The sequence below is a fragment of the Homarus americanus genome, unplaced genomic scaffold (assembly GCF_018991925.1).
Source record: "Homarus americanus isolate GMGI-L3 unplaced genomic scaffold, GMGI_Hamer_2.0 scaffold52806, whole genome shotgun sequence".
NCBI lineage: Eukaryota > Metazoa > Arthropoda > Malacostraca > Decapoda > Nephropidae > Homarus > Homarus americanus.
The window spans coordinates 5,221,387-5,244,594 of record NW_024720773.1 but is presented as its reverse complement, the minus strand read 5'-3'; the positions used below and the strand labels follow the sequence as shown (position 1 = coordinate 5,244,594).

The window sequence follows — 23,208 nt, the reverse complement described above, 5'->3', positions numbered from 1 at the left end:
ATACAAGAAAACCACATTAGAGTTTCCTTCCATCCTGAGTGCTAGACAACTTTATTATCTCGATACCCCTACACGCTATAGACAGTTACATATTAACACACACACTAAATTCATTATATACAAACTATGGGCGAGTTTTTACGCCATTCGCCTCTGTCTACCCAGCAGCAATTAGGGACATGGATGTTACTCGATTTGCGGATCGTGTTCCGGGGTAATGGTTAGCCAATGCAGTTGGTGAGTTGTCCGGTCTTCTCGGACTATTCCTTGTTACTGGGTCAAGCAACTCGTTAAATTAGGGTGTGGTTGTTGTGTTGACGACAGCTTCTACACCTTAAACAAATTCACGTCTAGGTGGCCCTAGGGCCGGCCATCCTCGATTTCGAAGGGCATCTGATATAATTATTATCCAATATAATTCAGGTTTTATGAAAATGTCAGTTATCATCATTTCTGCAACAGAGATAATGAATATAGACCTATACAGAATTAATTATTATTCATTTCGACTTGTATATCTGAAGTTTCTTAATACTGTCCTTTAGGGAACTGAGACAGACTCCCAACATGTGTGTGTTTTTGACGTTCACGAAATATCAAACTTACGAAAATTCTTCGTTATTAAGTGAGAACAAAATAAAAAAACAACATAAGAATGGAGGAAACTACTGCGGGCCTATTGGCCCACACTACGCAGTCCTGTTTATCTCTAACCCCTATCGCTCATATATCCATCCAACCTATATTTGAAGCTATCCAGTGCATTAGAGTTAATGATGATGTTTGGTAACTTGTTCCACTCCTACACTACTCTATTTCCAAACCATGTTTACCTATCTCGCGCATAAATCTAAATTTGTCTTATTTAAAGCCATTGCTACGAGTTCGTTCCTGGTTGGATAGTTTGAGTACCTTTGTTATATCACCTTTGTTTAGCCCTGACTTCCATTTATACACCTATATCATATCGCCTTTCACTCTACGTCTCTCGAGGGAGTGCAAATTAAGATGCTTTATTCTGTCTCTGTACTCAAGGTTCCTAATGCCCAGGATTAGTCCTATCATTCTCCTCTGAATGCTTTCTAGGGATTGAATATCCATTCTGTAGTACGGTGACCAGAACTGAACTTCATAATCCAACTGTAGTCTCACAAGCACAAGATATAGCTTTAGGATAACCTCGCTAGCCTTGTATGAACCTTTGTATGAACCTAAGTTCAGAATTATAAGTTGATATAATATAATAATATAGAAAGTGTTCCGTAAACACCTTTCATAAATGAGGGGTGTATTCCCGCGTCTTGAAGATGAATGACTAAATTGTCATTTCTCAATAGTTTCGGACTTGCAGCACATGACAAGTTTGGTAAGAATGTGACGTTTTCTTGGTGACACATTGCCTCTGCTGCTGGAGGATGTGGCCACCAGAATCCAGCAGCGAATATGCTTCCAGCATGATGGTGCTCCAGCTCATAACCACCTCGGTCACCTCAAGGATAAAATACTGTGTTTAGTCCTTGGATCATCTGATATAAGTCCCCTTGATTTCTACCTGTGGGGTCACATAAAAAGCAAGGTGTATGTTACAGAGATCCCGAACAGTGAGGAACTGTGGCACCGTGTGCTGGGCAGTGTGACAAACATTCACAACGTGTGCAAGTCACTTGTGCGACGGGCTGAGGGGCGGAACTTTGAACATTTACTCTAAATGTCAATACCAGTAGAAATCATATGGCATTATTATTATTGTTAATAAACGTCACTAGCAACAGTGGATGTTTCAGTTACACCCCACATAGGTTTCATCACATTCCTACCAAATTCCTACGTAACTCCCAAACTGTTGAGAATTGACAATTTAGTCATTTATCTTTATTTATGTCTCAGGAATACACCCCCTAATTTATGAAAGGTGCTTACGGAACACCCTGTATAATAACAACTGAATGATAAACCTCCAAACTCTCAAGTATATGTTGAATATATGGAATATTTATTATATGGAAAACCTAAACACCGTATTTTTTAAGTTTGAAAGCAATTCCAAGAAAAACCTCTTCTTGCTAGGTTATAATTTATAATATCTCTAAGATGACTAAATGAGAAATGGATCACCTGAAGATTAGCCCCAGCCTAGTTCACCTAATGATTATATACCTGAACGACATCTAGGATCTTAGGTCAGGTTAAGTTAAGTTAGGTTACACCAGGTCAAGTTAGGTTAGGTTAGCTAAGGTAAGGTTAGGTTAGGTTAGGTCAGGTCAGGTTAGATGAGCGGAGCTAATCTTCACATAATCCGGACTACCGGAGAAAACCTGTGATGTTTGTTGGGGGTCACAATGGATAACCCAGGTATAAGGGCCCAGAACACGCGCGTTATCGCTCTACCACCAACAACTCACTTTCCTGAATTACTACAACAAAAGGTTCACTGGCCGACAATTTTCCTTAACTGCCTTATAGTCGTTCGCTTTTACTGTGAGAGCAAAATATCAATAATTGTGATATAACAATTAGTAAGTTCAGTAAGTTTATACATAATTTGACAAAGCTTTCTTTGTGTTGTTTATAGGAATTATCATACAAAGAGGCAGTCACTACAAGCAGCAACAGTGTGAGATGAAGCAGGTGGCGGCAGCCCACAAGTGTTCAGTATCACTCGAGCATCGGACATATCATTGTCAGCACGGACAACTGTACTTCCCTCTTCCACACAAGCCGTTGATCCAGTCAAATCATGAAACTACTGTAAATATCTGACCGCATAGTGTACACTGCATCCTTTCCCCATTCCGTCTCCAGGTGCCCCCACAAAACGCTGTGAAAGTAGACATTCAATGATTGCTTTCTTGTCCAGGCGATATCTCAGGCTCTTTTACATAAGAACACAAGAATGGAGGAAACTGCAGCGGGCCTATTGGCCCATACTGGGCAGTCCCATTTACACCCAACTCCTATTGCTCATATATACATCTAACTTATGCTTGAAGCTATCCAGCGTATTCGAGTTTATGATGATATTTGGTAACTTGTTCCACTCGTCCACTACTCTATTTCCAAACCAATGTTTCCCTATTTCGCGCCTAAATCTAAATTTGTCTAATTTAAAACCAATGTTACGAGTTCGCTCCTGAGTGGTTAGTTTAAGTACCTTTGTAATGTCCGTCTCTCGAAGAAGTGCAGATTAAGATGCTTTAACCTGTCTCTGAACTTAAGGTTCCTAATGCCCGGAATTAGTCGTGTCATTCTCCTCTGAATTTTTTCCAAGGATTCTATATCCATTCTGTAATACGGTGACCAGAATTGAACTGCGTAATCCAGGTGTGGTCTCACAAGCGCAAGATATAGTTTTAGAATGACCTCACTAGTCTTGTAACTAACACTGCTTTGTATGAACCCAAGTACTTTATTAGCCTTGTTTCGAGCAAATATACATTGTTTACTTGGCTTAAGATTCCTACTTATCATTACTCCTAAGTCTTTCTCGAAGTTGGATTTCTCAATAACATCATTGTTCATCTGGTATCTGGTTTCCATGTTTACATCTCCTATACTGAGTACTTTACTATACTGAGTACTTTACATTTGTCCAGGTTGAATTTCATCTGCCATTTTTCAGACCATTCGAAAAATTTGTTTAGATCTTCCTGTAGTTTTGCGGAGTCCTCGTCATATTTAATTACATGCCCTATTTTAATGTCATCAGCAAATTTACTTAAGTTGCTGTCTACGCAGATATCTATGTCGTTTATGTATAAAATAAATAATAATGGTCCAAGTACTGAGCCTTGGGGAACTCCACTGTTAACGTTGCTCCAATCGCCAATCGGATTTTAGAGTTAGCAAGCTATGACCCATATATAGCTTAGTATGCCCTTAGCAAACTTGTTTAACATGTCATTAAAAACCGGTGTAGTACTAGAATCCTGGAGGATAGCGATTGTGATGTCGATTTTTTAGAAGGGAGTTAGATCACGGTCCTTTAACTACCATTTAATTAGTTTAGCATCAACTGCATGCAAAATGCTGGAAGCAATAATTTCAAACTCAATTCGAAATCACCTAGAGAAGCACAAGTTGACCAATTATTCCCAACATGGCTTCACAAGTGGGCGTTCATATCTGACAAATCTATTAACATTCTTTTCAACTGTTTTCGAGTCAGTGGACAATGGACACGATTATGGTGTGATTTGCCTCAACTCTAGCAAAGCCTTCGACAGAGTCCCCCACGAAAGGTATGATAGCGTAATCTAAATACTTGATGGTTCCCAAGCTGTTGTCACTGACACTTTTTAAAGTTCGGTTAAGTTTCATTTATCACTCATATATATATATATATATATATATATATATATATATATATATATATATATATATATATATATATATATATATATATATATATATATATATAACACGTCGCCTTTCTCTTAAGCTCCTCTGCTAAGGTGCTCCATTGTTTCCCTTTTCCCTGTGTGATTTTATCAAGATATATATATATATATATATGAGTTCATTAGTGAAACTTATTAACCGAACTTTAAAAAGTGTCAGTGACCACAGCTTGGGAACCATCAAGTGTTTAGAATACGCTATCATTCTTTTCATAAACCATCCTCCCAGCTGCTCCACTACCACACATCAACATGTACTACGCAGTTGAGCTTTTAATGAAAATAATTTGACGCAACTGTTTAGAAAAAGCGAATTCCAGGATATAATAAATGTTTTTTAAACTAGTTTACTATATTATACACGAGTATTCCTTTACATGATTATACGTTTTGGGGGAAGCCGATCTTTCCATGTTTTATTTCTCAAACTTCTACTGTTCGCGTAGTAGACATTTAAGTTAGTCGAGGTCCGAGTCCTCACTCGGTCGAATTTTGGCTTTAACTCTGACTAATTTAGCTTCATCATCATTCCTAGCACGATTTCTATGTAACCTTTCGTTATATATCCCCGTGCCCACTGCAGTCTCCTCGACCCCCGTGCTCTCGTGTTCCCTTCGGCTTCTTTTGAACTGCCCTCTCGAGAGAGCCTGCCATGGTTGTCACCCCATCCTTAGCTACAGGTCCCTTCTGCTGTAGAAGTTGTCGCAGATGCCAATTAATGGGACTAATATGTCTTGCAATATTTGTCAAGACGGTCGTTGACACCAACTGCCCTTGACAACCGTTCATTGCCAACTCTCCTTCTAGGCAGGACACCACATATGACAGGGATCCCTCCCTTCATCCTAATATTGTTACCTCCTGCACTGAGGCAGATAATGGGAATGTTCCCATTACCAGGCATGATATTGTCCATCCTGTCAACTATATCACCGACCTCAGCTCCTGACAAACACACTCCCATTCTCCAATTTGTCTTTATTACAGAGCGCCCGATCCAGGTACCTTACCTGTGAATCACCGACGATTAAGGTTTTCTTATCCTATTTATCAAATGGTCTGCCTTGCCTTTAACTGTAACCTTACCGTCCATTTCGTCCTCCAAAGGACTAAAAGAAGATGTACACTTAGCTGTTGGTTTATTGGCCTTTGGCACCACCAGCCTAGTCGCCTCTCTCTTCACTACCTTCCACTGGTCTGTGGTGTCGTCAGATACACTCTTCCCGTCTCACATCTTCCTCCTTCAGCCTCAAGATCTCTTCTTTCAGCCACACTTTTCGCCCCTGACCTTCTGAAGCTCAGCCTTAAGAGAGGCACAGAGCTGTTCCTAGCTAGCATGAGACAAGGTTACACTGCCTGGTAACCCCCGGGAGCAAATTTGCCCTGACCCTTCCTCGAGTGAGTTCCGATAACAACAGTGTAAGGTTATAAATATTTGTCAATGGTAAGAAAATAAATAAAGATCGCAACGGCAACCAAAAACGTCGAACTAAGAAAACGTTGTGATTAACGTATTGTTTTCCCTGTAACAGCTAAGATCGATGTCCACCACAATGATGATGCTAATATTCTACCCATCGCTTCTTCTAGCAGCGTTGATCCCTTACACAAACTTGCAAGGTAAGTTTTTCCCTCCAAAACACGTAGAGAGTGAACAAAGCTAGATTAACTCTTATCTTTGCCCTTCATAACCATAGCTGCTGTTTAACAAGAATATGATATTCTAAAACAGCAAATCAGTGAATATTGCTGAATATACATGTACATTTAGCTCTTAACTGTTAAACTTGGAGTTGGAAGAATAATGAATATAGCCCTACTCGATTCCCGCATTTAAAATTGCAATGTGAATAATAATTCCTCCCCATATTCGGTCCGCCATCGAATCGCGTTAACCTGTTCACGATATCCTGTTTAATTGTATCTGCAGTAATACCTAGGTATCTGCAGCGTTACCAGTGAGCACCTGCAACATCAGTGAGTATCTGTAATGCTGTTACAGAGCATATCTATGGGTACTACTGATTACCTGTAGTAGTATCCTGTGTACCTGTAGTAGTACTAATGAGGATCTGTAGTAGTGCTCACAGCATGAGGTCACATATTAGTAAGTTTCATCAGAAAAAGTTGCCAGAGCTTGGGGTGATACTTCTGCTGAACTCAATATTTACAGAGCTTCTAAAGACAGCTGACTGCTGTTGACGTGTTTATTGCTATACTCGTTAATTTGTTCCAGGTGCTGCAAGTGTGATGTACCCTGACCACAGAGCTGCCCCCTGTCACCTACTCATGGGGTACACTCCAGACGGCTGCAACATCATCCACTACCCACGTAAGTCTAAGTTTGCTGGGAATAATACACACATTTACTTATGTTTAACGCCGCAGCAGCCCGACAGATTGGGGAACTAATTAAGAATATAGCAATTCATGAGTCTGTAACAGAGTGATGAGTCAGACGGGTCTTTCATTACACAAGACACAATAAATGAACATTAACTCGGGAAATTACTGCTGTCTGACATAGTACAAGTCCAGGAAAGTGAACGAAACTCACACAGAGAGGAATGTATTGCACTAAAGATACATATGGCAGACTTCCCTGTAACATGTTAACTTGGTGGGGAAATTACCCCTGTTTTACGTACAAATTTATTTCACCCTCCTTCTTGAGATATATATATATATATATATATATATATATATATATATATATATATATATATATATATATATATATATATATATATATATATATATATATATATATATATATAGGGGTGCCTCGAGTGTGAACCAGTGACCTTTCTAAAAACTTTAAGAGACTTGTCTACCCAGAAGCTTCTTTAATATGAACATCCCAGGAGGTGATAACTATAATTTTCCACCATCAACTTTACTCGTATATATTTTCTGCTCACAAACGGAAAATAAAATTTACAGATTCAAGAGGATGCAACCGTATGCTTCCAAATTCCAGTAAAAAAATATTTTAATTAAGTTTTCGTGTTTGTTTGTGGCCCTGAAAACTGAAGAGTCTTTGGTGAATAAGAAAACGCTGGGGAACAATTCGTGCGTGACAGGGAGCACCATATTTACGACGATATATTTTATTTGAAAAGCAAAACACAACATTCAAGTAGGAATATTGGGATTCCTTCAAATAACTACCAGCGCGTGAGAGTGGAAGACCATAACAAACTGGAGGAATATTTTAAAGGAACAACCAGATAACTAAGAGACGTTCGCCCCATTCCGGGAAGGATCATCAAGATCTGATTGAATCCAGATTCAGTCCCATTTTGCAAAAAGTACAATGAAAAAAGACTTTTGCATATTGTGATACACTCTAGACCCAATCTTTGGGAATCACAAGAAACACTGGAAAAGCGACTAAACTAGTAGTCTTATAAGACGCTCTTCGTGAGTGAGGTACTTCCCCGTCTGGGGTATTTCCACCCCGTCTGGTCCCAAGATATGCTAGAGACTGCCAGATGATTGAAAACGTCCAAAAGAGGGCCACCAGACTGGGGCCTGCACTACTGCACCTCAGTTATTCAGAGTGATTAGAACTCTTGCACCTGCCTAGCTTACGCTGTATACTACAGAGGGGTAAGTGGTGACCAAATTGAAGTTTATAAACATCTCAGAGGGCTCTACTCGGTCGGGTGTCCATACCTGGAGCTGGCGGACGCCCGGCCCACAAGGGGTCACAGCTTAAGATTGAAGAAGGCACAAGGCCAGAAAACTGCGAGGGCAAACTTTTTCGAAGTGAGAATTGTGAACTCTTGGAACAACTTGCCAGAGAGTATTGTGATAGCAACGAGTGTGAGCTCTTTCAAGACCAGGCTTGACCAACACAGAGGAGCGGGTTCAGATACATTCAGGAGCCAGTGCATGCCCAGTTCTTGTAAACAGTACGTAACAGAGACGTGACCGACCGCCCAAGCGGCTAACGAGCTGATCAGTGGCGAAGAGAATAAAAGTAAAAAAGTTATAAGAGGATGCATGGTGCTGGAATGGAAAATGACTTGAAAGATCATGTAATAAAGGTATAAAAAAATTCAAAGTTCCCGAAGTTGGTTGACTTCATGATATATGCAAGTCACTCAAGAAAAATCACCGAATCAAGAAAATTTCCAGATTGACTTTATACAGCAAACATGACCCCGATCTTCAATAAGGAAGGTAACGACGACTTACTCAGTTAGTGGAGACGTAAGATTCCTGAGCAAATACAAAAAAAATAATATATGATATATAAAACTGACTTGGACATACCTGAAGCGTCAGGTGTTGTGTGTTACGGTCCTTCGGGGATTAAATTATGACTAAAAACCTACAGTAGTACCCTTAGCAGTGTACTTACGTAACAACAGCATTTTGTGGGATTACGACGATTAGCGACAGTAACCAATAAACCCTAACCAAATCACTAGCTATGTAAGATCATTATGTTTGGTTTAATAGGTTCGTGTTATCTGCCATTGTTAGGGAGTTTTGATGGCAAGATCATAAAGTTCTGAAGGAAAACTGAATATATTTCAGATTCCATATTTTTTTTTTCTTTCTCACTTATAAGATCACAACCATCGTGTCCATTTTTTTTTGGGGGGGGGAGCAAAATAAAGATAAGGTGGCGACCCTCTCTTTAATCTTAACCAACAATAGTACACTTCAACCAACAGGAACAACCATGATATTATTGATTTTTTCAGTTAATACAAAATATAATAAACATACTTGTCCATGGTGTCACACTAAGAGCAGCAAAAGTAGTGCTCACCTTGCCTGGTGGTAGAGGAAGCCTTGGCATCACCCGTCATGTCTTTGGTTTGGGACCGTCCTGCCTGAAACAGCATTAATGAATGAGGCTACAGTTCTGCTTTCATTATATTAATTAAATACAACTTTATTGATATTTAAACTAAATTTCTATAAAAGTAAAACAGGAGATGGTGAATACTTACATCCCTTAACAAGGATCACAGCTCCTCGATATAACCTGACACAGCGAAGTATAAGAAGTCATAATGGTCAGTGCTGTGATTCTTACTCACTCAATTAGGAAATTTTCTATGACAATGTCTTTAAAATAAGTGATGCCAAATAGTGATGGAAGTCGCATCCACATAATCTCCCCAAACTTAACAAAATAACTTCTGCTTGGAATAGAAAATAATCAGAACACCTTTCACACAAATTATAATAATAAATTATGCCTCAGCAAACATTACACTGTATATATACATAACCGACATAGATATAGGCGTACACAGCAACAAAGTAAATTTGCTGACGACACTAAAATAGGGCAGGTAATTAGGACTTAGGAAAACTACAAGATGATCTAAAAAAAGTCGCATGGTCTGAAAAATGGATGATGAAATCTAATATGGAAAATGTAAAATACTTAGCCTAGGAGATCGATGTAAATAGAGAAACCAGATATCAGATGAACAACATTGACAAAGAAATCCGACTGTGAGAAAGATTTGGGGGTAATGATAAGTAAGAACCTTAAACCAAGAAAACAATATGTATTTGCCTGAAACAGAGCTAACAAAGTACAGTACTTGGGTTCATACAAAGGAGTGTTAGTATAAGAGTAGGAGGTTATTTCAAAACTACTGTATACCTTGCGCTTGTGAGACCTCACTTGGAATATGAGGTTCAGTTCTGGCTACTGTACTACATAATGGATATCGAATCCCTAGAAAGCATTCAGGGGAGTGACAAGATTAATCCCGGGCATGAGGCACCTGAAATTTAGAGACATTAAAAACATCTGAATCTGCACTCCCTCAAGAGACGTAGAGTGGGGACAATATGATCGAGGTGTATAAATGTAAAGTCAGGGTTAAACAAAGGTAATTATTACAAAGGTACTTAAACTATAACACCGGGAGCGAACTCGGAGCAATGCTTTTAAAGTAGACAAATTTAGATTTATTAGGCGTAAGATAGGTAAACTCTAGTTTGGAAATAAAGCAGTGGATGAGTGAAACAAGTTACCGAACATCGTCAATAGTTGAACACGCTGGGTAGCTTCAAATATAGGTTGAACAGATATATGAGCGATAGGGATTTGGTGTAAACAGTACTGCTAAGCCAAGTATGGATCAATATATAGGCACACTGCAGTTTCCTTTATTCCTATGTTCTTAAAAAGTGGATGACATAACGAGCGAAGATCAGGCCGCCAAGCCGTTTCACCTTCGAGAAAGACGAAGTACAGTAGTGTGAGCCATAGAGGCCCAATTATCTTCCAATATAAGCATTTACCCAGGAAATTAATATTCTTACGAAACCTCTTTTTCACTTCTTACCAGCTCTCACCGCTGGTTACCGGCGGCCCGGGTCGTATATACAGAAGCAGTAAATACTGTATATATCACAAGTGTCGTCGAATTACCATTCGCCGTCCCACTCGTCTCCGATCGGTATCAGTGTACAAACAGCAAGCAGGTAGATTTCCACCAGGTGACAGAAACACACTTTTGAACTGTAGTCTGCTTTGATAATCACTAAATCTTCATACAACTGTTCACAGGGTATGTTTTCACAGCCAGGCTTCTCACTTCGTATATATACAGTACAACCAGCACACTACCAGTGCACAATTCCTTAGTCTCTTCACTTTATATCGCTCACAACAATTCTACAATACTTGAACAATTATTTTTAGTTTTCATTCGGCTTGGACTTCATAATCTGAATGGAAACGGACGACTGACTTCCCCTGTTGTTGCTGTTGAGATGGAGAGAAGAGAGCCATTTGCTCTGAAGATGCAAGAATATGCAGCTCGCTATCACTTTTATACCTCATCAGACGCCCCTAGAACAACCTAGCACCATCCAAGCACTGGGAGTCGGAACGAGACACGTTTGGCAAGTTCTAGAACGTTCTACTCTGATCGAGGCTTACAATGTGTAAGTAAATCATAAAAAAAATTATGCAAATACATTTTAGAAAATTCTTACATAATTAATGCATTAATATCAAAAAGAAAATCTCCCTAAATTTGCCCAAATAATTGCTGCTTGGAAAAGAAAATAATCAGAACACCTAGTTCACAAAAATTATAATACTATCCCATATTCTGGAACGGGGTGGTAATATCGACAATATATACCAAGATTTTGCCAAGGCTTTCGACAGAGCACCCGACGAAAGACTAAAAATCAAACTAGAAAGGTACGGAATTCGGGGAAATGTCCTAGCGTGGATAGAAGACTTTCTACATGACCGCAAGCAGTGTGCAGTGATTAATGGTACGAAATCATAATCTGTACCTGTCACAAGCGGGGTATCACAGGGCAGTGCAATGGGCCCGCTGCTGTTTGTTTGTTTCATATATGACATGCCTGACGTTGTACACTCCTCTATACAAATGTTTGCCGATGACGCCAAGTTATTTCGGGAAATCAAGAACCAAGCGGACTGTCAAGAGCTTCAGAAAGATCTCTTGTGAGTTCCAAGGACGGTCGAAGAAATGGCTGTTGAGATTCAATGTCACGAAGTGTAAGATGATACACCTGGGGCGTACCAACGGTACGGAAGCGTATAATATGTCGCAACGGGATGAAGAAACTGCACTATTTGAGACTGAATGTGAGAAGGACCCAGGTGTGTATGTTGACAATGAGCCGAAGTTCTCGGGCCATTGCGAGAAGAAGGTAAATCAGTGCTTCCCCATCTGGAATACTGTCATCCCGTCTGGTCCCCGAGATATGCTAGTGACTGTCAGTTGGTTGAAAATATTCAAAGGAGAGCCACCAGACTGGTGCCTGCACTTCGGCACCTCAACTACCCGGAGAGATTGGGGCGCCTGAACTTGCCTAGCTTATACTACAGACGGGCAAGAGGGGACCTAATTGAGGTGTATAAGCATCTCAAGGGGCACTAATCAGTCGAGTGTCCTTACTTGGAGCTGGCGGACGCTCGCCCCACAAGGGGTCACAGCTCAAAATTGAAGGAGCCGCAAGTCCAAAAAACTGTGAGGGCAAACTTTTTCGGAGTGAGAGTTGTGAACTCTTGGAACAATCTTCCAGAAAGTGTGGTGACGGCACCGAGTGTGAGCTCTTTCAAGGCAATTCTTGACCAACACTGGAGCGGGTTTAGGTACATTCAGGAGCCGGTGCATGCCCAGTACTTGCCAACAGTGCGTAACAGAGACGTGACCGACCGCCCAAGCTTCTAACGTGCCGATCTTTTGGTGAAGATGATAAAAGAAAAGGAAAAGTAATCAGAGACGTGACCGATCGCTCAAGCGGCTAACGAGCCGATCAATGGTGAAGAGGATAAAGGTAAGTAAAAGAACTCACAATCAGAAATACCAGCCGAACCGAGACTGCTGTGCACGTATTATTGTCTGGGAGTGATGAACTTTGAAAATGAATATCCCACTTTATTTCCGTATAAAACAGCTACTGTATGATCTGAACACTGGAAGAGCATAATTATACCAGGGCACGAAACTAGACTGGTCTAATCACTCCATTTTGCTGCTGGTTTACACGATTCCCCAGGGGACCCCACGCTAAGTTAATAATTCTTTATGAAAAATCCCCTTTATCCAAAAATGTTGTATATAATATTAGGTTCTTGGTATCCTTGATGAAAGTACACAAATGGAGAGCAACTAGACTGGGTGGATGTTTATATCAAATCTGACCCATGAGCAGTGGCCAAGAGGTTGTTGGACAGGAGAAGCAGATAGACGTGACACTGGCCCGCAACCACTACATCCTCACTGTACACCATTATGTTTAACACATTAACCCCAACAAGTACAACCCGTGTTGATCATCACTTACCTCTTGATTTTATATTCTTATACCAACGACGACACATCACCACATCACTCGTTAACACGGCAACAGTGGCAACCAAACTGACTGTCAAGGTTCATGACACTGATTCATATTCCCTCTCAGAGCAGATGTCGGAGCTTCATGAAACTGAATGAACCTGTCCCATTACTGTGAGAAGACTTCCACTGTATCTCTTTGAATTTACCAAATGCCTGATTCGTTGATCTAGAACCCGTGTGGCCCACTGAGATGTTGGAGGGTCACTTATGTGGCCCTTCGACATGTTGGAGGGTCACTTATGTGGCCCACTGACTTGTTGGAGTCACTTATGTGACCAACTGACATGTTGGAGGATCACTTATGTGGCCCACCGACATGTTGGAGGGTCACTTATGTGGCCCACTGACTTGTTGGAGAGTCACTTATGTGGCCCACTGAGATGATGGAGGGCCACTTATGTGGCCCACTGACATGTTGCAGTGTCACTTATGTGACCCACTGACTTGTTGGAGAGTCACTCATGTGGCCCAGTGACATGTTGGAGGGTCACTCATGTGGCCCCCTGAGATGATGGAGGGTCACTCATGTGGCCCCCTGAGATGATGGAGGGTCACTTATGTGGCCCACTGATGGAGTCTCTGTGGCCCACTGGTGGAGGGTCACTCATGTGGCCCACTGAGGGAGGGTCACTTATGTGGCCCACTGATGGAGGGTCACTCATGTGGCCCACTGATGGAAGGTTACTCATGTGGCCCACTGTTGGAAGGTCACTTATGTGGCCCACTGATGGAGGGTCACTTATGTGGCCCATTAATGAAGGGTCATGTCATGTGGCCCCTGAGATGATGGAGGGTCACTTTTGTGGCCCAGTGAGGGAGGGTCACTTATGTGGCCAACTGATGGAGGGTCATTCATGTGGCCAACTAATGGAGGGTCAATCATGTGGCCAACTAATGGAGGGTCATTCATGTGGCCAACTAATGGAGGGTCATTCATGTGTCAACTAATGGAGGGTCAATCATGTGGCCAACTAATGGAGGGTCAATCATGTGGCCAACTAATGGAGGGTCAATCATGTGGCCAACTGATGGAGGTTCATTCATGTGGCCAACTGATGGAGCGTCATTCATGTGGCCCACTTATGCAATTACTATTTCACTCTCTGTCATTCATACTTTACAGCAGAAAAATAATTTGTCGGGTCTGTATTCAATACAAAGAAATTTGGTAAGCATTTCACATTTTTTTTCATAGTTTTGATACATTATAAAGTGTGTAGTGACAATGCTCACCTCTAGTTCACTGGTTAATACGAGTATATCTGGTATCTCCAGTACATCCAACAGCGAATGGGTACCTAATTTACAGTTTGGGAAGTGAAGTGAAGCAAGTTGAATACAGTTCCAGTGTTACGTGAAATTTCTACCTTAAAAAAAAATTCTATCTCGGTGCTATTGTAGTGAATACTCTCCCCTACAACTGCTGATTGGTCACCTGCCGTCCACTTACCAGCCAACCAGCGGCGAGTTCCACAAATCAGCCCTCGCGTTCGAACCGCGCGGTGATTGGTCAGTTGCCGCCTTCATCTTAGCCAATCAGCAGCATTTCTCATCTTAGCATTTCGATTCTTGGCCCGGCAGAATGATATAAATATCCCCCCCCCCTGCCTCGCCCAACTATCACTCCACAAGTCAACTTACCGACCCCAAAAGCCCAGCCCCCGAATTAAACCCCCCCTAAACAAAATCTAACATACACTCATGAAACAAAAAAAATCTTAATCTCCGTTCATAATTTGACAAAAAAAGCTCAAATCTGTCTCCTGCTTTCACTAAAACACTCTACTACGATACGCTCATCCTTCCTTGCTACGAATACTTTGACATTTCAAGCTCAAAGATTCAAAACTCTTCCTCCAACTGGCTCCGCTCCTCTTTGACATAGCTCAAAGACTTTACATTCACCTTTCTCCAAACAACTCTACAACTAACCTACATTCCGTTTCCCCTTCCTTGCTTTTCTTTGAGTGAGTGGTGTCCTTGCCGCCCGCCCCCCTGCGCTTCTCAGCTTGCGCCGCCGCCGTGGCGGGGCAGTTCTTCCTCCGCTTCACCAAAACAGCCAGAGCACCTATGCTTGGCCCGACCCTCCTCGGTCTCGTCCTGGCGAGATGTCGCAGCACCACCCACCCATCCGGGCACATCGCCTACCCCCTCACGCAAGCGGTGTTTAAGCCACTGTGCCTTTCCTCTCTTTCTAAAACTCACTTCCATCCTCCCTTTATCCTTCCCCTGAACCTTCTTCCCCGTCACTAGTCATTAATTAGTCAGTCAGTCCGTGGGGGCAGACAACACCAAGCTCTTAAGCAGAGAAAACCTCCTCTAAAGAAGCTCCTCCACAGCAACTCCTTTACTATGCAACAACTTCTCAGCAACTTCCCAGCACCTGACTGCTCTGTACATATAATATATGTGAAGAAAATGCCGTTGTGAGTTTCCTTTCTCACCTCCATCCTTAGTGGGAGATCTCCGACATGTACAGTACGTATGTATGTGAGCCAAACAAAGAGAAAATAGACTACTGGCCATACACACTACGCCACACTATACTGTGCATGCGTGTCCAAGTGCACAACTAGAAAACATCCATTCTGTGCATAAGAAAATTACAAGCTGTCACATGCATTTTGCTCCATTTTATTGACATTATTGGGGAAAATGGGTAAATGTTTTTCAGTAGTAGAAATTTCACACAACCCTTGCCATAATGCCTCCTTATGTATGATAGTTAGACTCACTTTAGATGAGGTGTATTCTGGGTTGCCCCAAAACGCATAACTAGTTATGCTCCTTGGCTTCGCCGACTGATAACCAACCAAGAACACGCCAACAGCGCTGCCACTGCCATTCCCAGTTCGTTGCATGTAGGTATTGATTATCATCTCATTTAAAGCCTCTCAAACTAAGCAATTTCATACACAACATATTTTTCAAGTGATATACATCTACTATCCTGTGTGTAATTTGTGATTTTATTGAAAAAAAATTTCACACATAGGTCTCATCTTGTCTACTGTTGAGTGTATGGATCGACGAATGTGATTGGATAGTTTCCCTTCATCTCCGCCCACTTTCCAAATAAGTTAAGACAACAACTAGTTTTGCTTTTGAGAGCATATCAACTCTGAAGAAGTTTTGCCTCCAAGGCAAAACTTGGGTATGCGCAGTATAGATGCGCAGTAGATAGTGTTACCGCCACAGTAGGATAAACTAGAAGGGAGAGGGAGAGAGAGAGAGAGAGAGAGGGATAGAGAGAGAGAAGGGGGGGACAGGAGAGAGACAGAGGGAGTGTTGACAACGAGCTTTGCTGAGGTGTTAAATGTGAAACAGATGGCCCTCGCCTCGGGCTGACTTGCTCAACTAGTCTCTAGCGGTCCAGTGAGCCATCAAGTCAGGGAGTTAATAAGTCCTGCATCAGACCTGAAACACGTAAGTTTTATATGGTTTAACACCCTACTCTACTCAAATATATTATATGTAGTCATTAATAGTGAAGGAACGGACGATTGAATTAATTATCTCATACGTAACATACAGTATGTAATTTGTACTCTGCAGGTTTTGACCGAATAAAGAACAATTGAGTGCAAGGGTCTCAGTATCCCACAGTCGCTCATTGGGCGGTTACAGATAGCATAACTAGTTATGCATTTTGGGGCGACCAAGAATACTCCTATAGAAGAGTGAATTCAATAGTTTATTTTTTCCTCGACAGACATTGCACGTTACTACAACTGTTCTCAGTAAGAATTGTTCTTATTTTCTTGTAATTAAATGTTCCACAAAATTTGCTTTTTGTGTTGTGTTCTTTCGCTCATATGCAATTTACTGGTCTTGTCAGAACCGACCACAGCCCCAGGAGCAGGGTTAGGGAGAGGTAACCCTGAGAGAGGCTTCTACAAGTATTCGGCTACCCTTGCATCTGCCTGGACGCCCTTCAAGCCACAACAACTTCAGGAGTGGATCGACGACGGCTATACTCTTGTTTTTAGGTACAGTGCAATTATCTCTCTCTCTCTCTCTTTCTCTCTCTCTCTCTCTCTCTCTCTGTTATCAAACATGTTATTTTACAGATATGTGGTACTGGACACCTTCGTTTATAGTGACATTTCGAGTGACATCCTGCAGAAGATCAGCAAGGACTTTGACACCCTGAGGGATGTGGGCATGAAGGTGAGGAGGGACACTTTATTGAGGAGACAGCAAGGGAAGGAATGGGAAAGAGCGAAATATTTATAGACACAAAAGGGATAAACACAGCAAATGAATGAAAGGTAGAACCACCAAAAAAAATCCTGTCAGTCCTCCTCCCATCCATGAATTCCAAGACCTATGAACCTGTAATTCCGAAACATTACACAGTGTTAGGCCTATAGGTGGCACACTGCGTGATGTCTCAGATTCACATGACTTTTTTTGGTGGGTGTACATAGGTAGATACAGCAGAAGAGAAAGAGAAAATAAAAACAAATATTTTCTCCATCCTTTTACCTTGTGGAAATGCAATCTAGGTGAAGACTGAGGTTAAGTAAGAATCCTAACTGTTATGTTAGTCAGGGAAAGTCACAATAAACCAGTAACGTAAGCTCAATGAAGTGTCGTGTACTGTACTGTGCTTACATCTCATCATGCAGTGTGTAAGTGGATGTCTCGTTGAAGAGTGTCTTCACAAAAAAATATAATCTCTTTTATTACAATAGGTCAGGTTATGCCTTTTTCATTATTATAGTTGACATGGAGTCATTCTAGCAGGTACAACTGTTTACAGAAGTTTGTTTTGTAGACTGTGTTAAGGTTTTGCTACACCTTCGACGAAAACAACCATGAAGATGCTAAGCCTGCCCAGCTGGCATCTCACCTACAACAACTGACACCCATACTCCAGGTGAGCTCACTCAGGTAAACATATTTGTAATGTCTCCTGTCTGGTTAAATCAAAATAGGCCTCTGGTGACCTGTTTTGCATTATAATAAATAATTTTACATTATGCTTTATATCATCAAAATCCTTCTTTCTCAACACAATAAAATACATTTATAATATAATGTTTTAAGACTCAAAGTGTAGTAATACCCTGTATAACTGGTTTATTTCTGAAACTATTTTGGAGATATTTACAGTACAGTACAGCATGAACAAAAGGTATATATTTTGATAATGTGAAATATGTCGGTGATGCAGGAGCACGTTGGGGTGATAGCAGTTATGCAGGCTGGTTTTATTGGGGTGTGGGGTGAGTGGTACTTCACTGCAAACTATGGGGACGAGGACCACCTCACTGACAAAGACTGGTACAATCGAGGGCAGGTGGTCAACGAGCTCCTGCAGGCCCTCCCTGCATCCAGGTGGGTAACTGTCTTATGTTTCAGGACTAAACAAAATTCAATAAATCAGTGATAAATGCTTAAAAACTCTGTACATTATCTATCCAGACTCTGAAAGTTGTGCATCCATCTATAAGATGTGGATCTCTCTGCCCTGCTTGTGTACAAACTCTGGTATCTCCCCACAGGCAGATCCAATTACGAACACCTTACTACAAGCGAAATATCCTGGATCGCAGCTCACCCATTACTGAGGATGAGGCCTTTCAGGACACACCCGTGAGTCTCATACTTACTTTACCTACTAATTACTTACTTCAGGTTCATTCTGAATTTATTAGAGAGAGTTTATTAATAACTGACAGTTTTTAAAATTTTCAAAGGTGTGAGCATGACACAATTAAGCCTTCAGCACTCTTGTGGCTCCAGTAAGATGTACCTCTAGTAACATGAGCTTATGACAATCCTCCACATATTAAGTCCTTCAAGTCTTCTAAGGTTACAAAGTTACAAACCATTTATATTCTTCGAGCTTACAACACTCTCCCCGGGCTTATGATTTTATGATGCAATAAATTTCTTCAGTGGTGTAGGTTGGCAAGACAATCTCCAGAATTGTGAACTTGCAAATGAATGTAGAAGGTTTTCTTATTCAGATTTTGTTTTTGGTGTCAGGTGGCAAGGATAGGGCAACACAATGACTGCTTCTTGGCGTCCGATAATGATATTGGCACATACAAGAACAAGTCAGAAGAGTACCCTTATGTTGAACAGGAAACCTTGTACCTCTCCATAGGTGGCGAGACCTGCAAATACAACCCTACTAGGTTAGTCTTACTAACCCTCTCAATCAAGTTTGCTCATGATCTGTGACTCTAACTCTCAAGGTCACTCCTACTCTGCTAACTGCTGTTCTTTACCTATCCACAATTGCAGGTCATATTGTCCAACAGCATTGAAGGAGATGAGTGAACTGCACTACAGGTTCCTCAATGGTGATAACCTTTTTGCTGTCCTCAGTAGCTGGAAGATACAAGGCTGCTATGATACGGTCAGTCTCAGTTGGGGCAATGGTGGTGGTGTAGGGATAGATTAGTGAATGGTGGAGAGGATGTTGGAGAGGGGAGTGGTTTACAGAATACTGGACAGAGGCACAGGACAGTGGGTAGAGTTGGTTGAGTGAAATAGGAAGTGTGGGGAAGGGACAAGGGGTAGGGGATAAGGTAGAGAGTGTGGGGATAGAAGAGAGATGCAGTAAAACAATCCACTACACAAACTACTGTATACAGGAAATTAGTATTCATTAAGTTCAAGCTACCAAATACTGTACTATACTGGACTGGAAATATATTAGTAGAGTCCAAGTGACGAGCTCACAGAAGTGCTAATACTTATCATGATGCAGTTTTAATGTCAAGATGTAAATTTATTAAAATAATTACAGCTTTGTTTAACATATAGGAATGGCTGATACTACAAGATGTTTATCATGGGATAAAAAGCTCTTTACGTTTTTTATGTTTGGAGCCAAAAAAAAATTAAAGCAGCAGTTTCATTATTATAACTTTTTTTTAATCCTTAAAATTACTACCGTATACGTACATACCTAATCAATTACAATTTGGTGTCAGCAGATCTGGTCGTCGATGGGCTACCGTCTAGTGGGGAAGTCAGCACAGGTGCCTGACCAGGTGTTAGTGGGAGGGGAGGTGAACGTGGGAGTGCAGGTCACCAACCAGGGGTGGGCAGCACCCATCAATTACCGTTCAGGGCAGGTAAGTACTGTACAGGTGGTGTGAGAAAGTTGCTTCATCTTTACATTCTTCCCAGTACCAGTACAACATTCTTTTCTGCTTCTTCCAAAACCAAATTTAAAGCCTATTTTTCAAACTCCTTTTCAATTACAAATACATTACATAGGTTTATCATTTGTCAAAGTAAATTTATTTAAAACTTTCTTGACACTTATGAAAATACTTAAGAGTAATCACATATGTTAGCCCTTGACCAATGTCAACCAAAAATAAAGTATGTATTTTTCATGGAGCAGCTCCTGTTGTCAGTTTAGAGAAACATGCAACAGGTGAAGCAGTTCACTAGTGTGGTTAACTCTTATTATCAAGAAGGGAAGGAGTTGTGACAACAAAGTATCTGGCCCTAATCTAGTTACTGTTGTATATATTCATGACATACATTTATATAAAGTACGTACATATAAATTTTGGGGCAAAATAAATCCCCCAGTAATTTGCAGTTCATTCTTCTTTAAATTTTTACAAACAAGACTGTTATTTGATGGTCTGTCACATACAAAAACTGACTGCTTAAGGAATATCCTGAAACAATTTTCTCAGTCATTCATATGTGAAATTTATCTCCAATCTGGAAAATGATGTTTCTTCTTAATGGTCACTAAAGCAACTACACAATGATAGCAATCACTATAGAGTTAGAATTCCACTAAGATTCAGCCATAGCTAGTTGAACTGTCACCAAAAGGTAGCAAAAATAATCAATAATACCTTATTTACCTATTGGCCACCCACTAGGGAAGGTCAGTGACATGTGTAGGAACCCTCCATTGTTCTTGAGAGTTTTGTCAAGGGCTATTTTGAAGTCCAGTACTGTTCTTTATTCTACAACTTGAGCTGGTATACTGTTCCTTAGGTCTACTACCCGCTGCGTGAAGAAGTTTTTCATTGTGTTCATTCTGTTGAAAATCTGGATACTGATGAATAAGAACAATATTTGTGAGATATCTCTTTGTCTTCAATTGTGGTCTGTGTTTGGGGTTTCAGCTGGTGTTACATCATGTGAGCAGTGGTGTGGGCTACATATCAGAGCCAGCTAATGTGGATCTGAGGAATTGGCAGCCCGGTGACCACAGTGTCCAGCTATCCATGACCCTCCCTGATGATGCTCCTATAGGCCAGTATAAGGTGGGCCCTGTGTTTTAGTGGTTCATTAGTTACTATCTAGAATTATTATTATTAACAGAAATGATGACAGTTACATAATTTGGGAATGGGTCACTTGATTGTCAATTACAATATATAAGGAACATAAGCGGTACAAATGCAACATACCGTACATACTGTAATACCAAGAGGGGGATGAAGGTCATTCAACAGGAAATTTCAGCAGTAACAGTACAAAGTAAAGTTGGCAGGGAGTGAACACACTGGCTAACTACGAGTTGTCGATAATTTTTACAACGGTTGGGATTGGGCTGTTCTTATAGCACTCAACATGGTCGTATGGGCTGGATGCGGTTGTAGTGTCGAACAGCAATTCGCAGACATGGGATCTTGGGTAGGAGCAAGAGACTGTGTCAAGGATGGTGAAGAAGCTTCTCCCCAAACTTGCAGATGAAGTCATGGTAATGATCAGAGAGAGCCAAGAAGGTCTGTGTGTTGAGCACTTCTTGATATGTGGAGTAGGACTTTTTCTAGGTGTTATCATTGTGTGGCAATTAAGGAGCACAACCAGGCAAGGGAAGCAAAGGTAAGCTTGGGGACTTATTGTATGACATTGAAAGATAGGAGACCCTACTCAGAGCTAAGAGGGTAGCTGGGTATTCAGAGCATTGGCAAGGTAGGCTTGATGGTTCTGGCACATGGTGAGAATGGAGACCAGTTGGTTCAAGAGGTGTACGAGTCTAAACGTGGAGGGGAGGAGAGTCATGAATAGGCCAAGAATAACATACGGATAGGTTGTGAGAAATGACCTCAGAGATAAGAACCTGATGTGAGAGGCTGCAAGAGACCACCTAGCATGAAGAGCTGTAATCAGGAAATCATAGCATGGTAAATGGCCATAAAACAAGGATGAAGATGATGATGATAGTCATAAGCAGTTGTAGCATTCCTTTTTTTCTTATAACCTTTTCTACCTTCAGGTGCTGCTGAGTTTGCCTGATGGGGACACTCGGCTGCAGGATAACGCTGCATTCAACATAGTCATGGAAAACATGGTTGATTCTCAGGATCCTGGAAGTCGACTCAACTTGCTTGGTTTTCTTACAGCTGTGTAAGAATAACATGAAAATCTAGACTCTCCCTGAAGTTGACATATGTTGCCAACAAAATTTATAAGTCAACACAGGAAAAATGGTAAATAACATTGAAAATCTCTAATTATCAAACTCACACAAAATTTTTCAGATATGAAACTGCCTACAAAATTTCATTAACCAATTATAGTCCCGACATATTTTATGATGGAAGCATAAAAATTTAGAATGTATGATGAGGCAATGGGGTATTTTTTATTCCTCCAGCATAGCATAAGAGGGCATATTGAGCTGTCCATTATGTATGTATGTATCCACACAAAGCATTTGTTTAACAACAAGAGGATTTACATCAACATAAAATGTGTTATGTGAGTTGTCCTATTCAGCAAGTGCTCTTTAAGATTTTATATAAAGGCCTGTGAATTTGATTTTTTTTTTCAATCTTTCATACACTTTTACACTACAGTGATCCCTCGGTTAATGAAATTTCGGTTAACGAATTACCTTCCATAAGATTCTTCACTTCGGTTAACAAAAAAATTTCGGTCAACGAATTCCTTATGAATTTTTCCCAACAAGTGTTCGCCTGCTCACCAGC

The 23,208-nt window shown here is 40.9% G+C and overlaps 1 protein-coding gene across 1 annotated transcript; it reads left to right on the top strand.

The window, feature by feature from the left end:
- Nucleotides 1–2,608: 2,608 nt before the first annotated feature.
- On the top strand, nt 2,609–23,038 carry LOC121860925. Its single transcript, XM_042358302.1, has 13 exons — nt 2,609–2,748; nt 5,930–6,017; nt 6,634–6,729; nt 17,112–17,262; nt 17,344–17,443; nt 18,054–18,155; nt 18,453–18,616; nt 18,784–18,874; nt 19,271–19,422; nt 19,532–19,646; nt 20,230–20,370; nt 21,394–21,534; nt 22,494–23,038. Exons 1-13 carry the CDS (start codon nt 2,620–2,622, stop codon nt 22,626–22,628), a joined length of 1,605 nt encoding a protein of 534 aa, XP_042214236.1. The 5' UTR covers nt 2,609–2,619; the 3' UTR covers nt 22,629–23,038.
- Nucleotides 23,039–23,208: the final 170 nt, after the last annotated feature.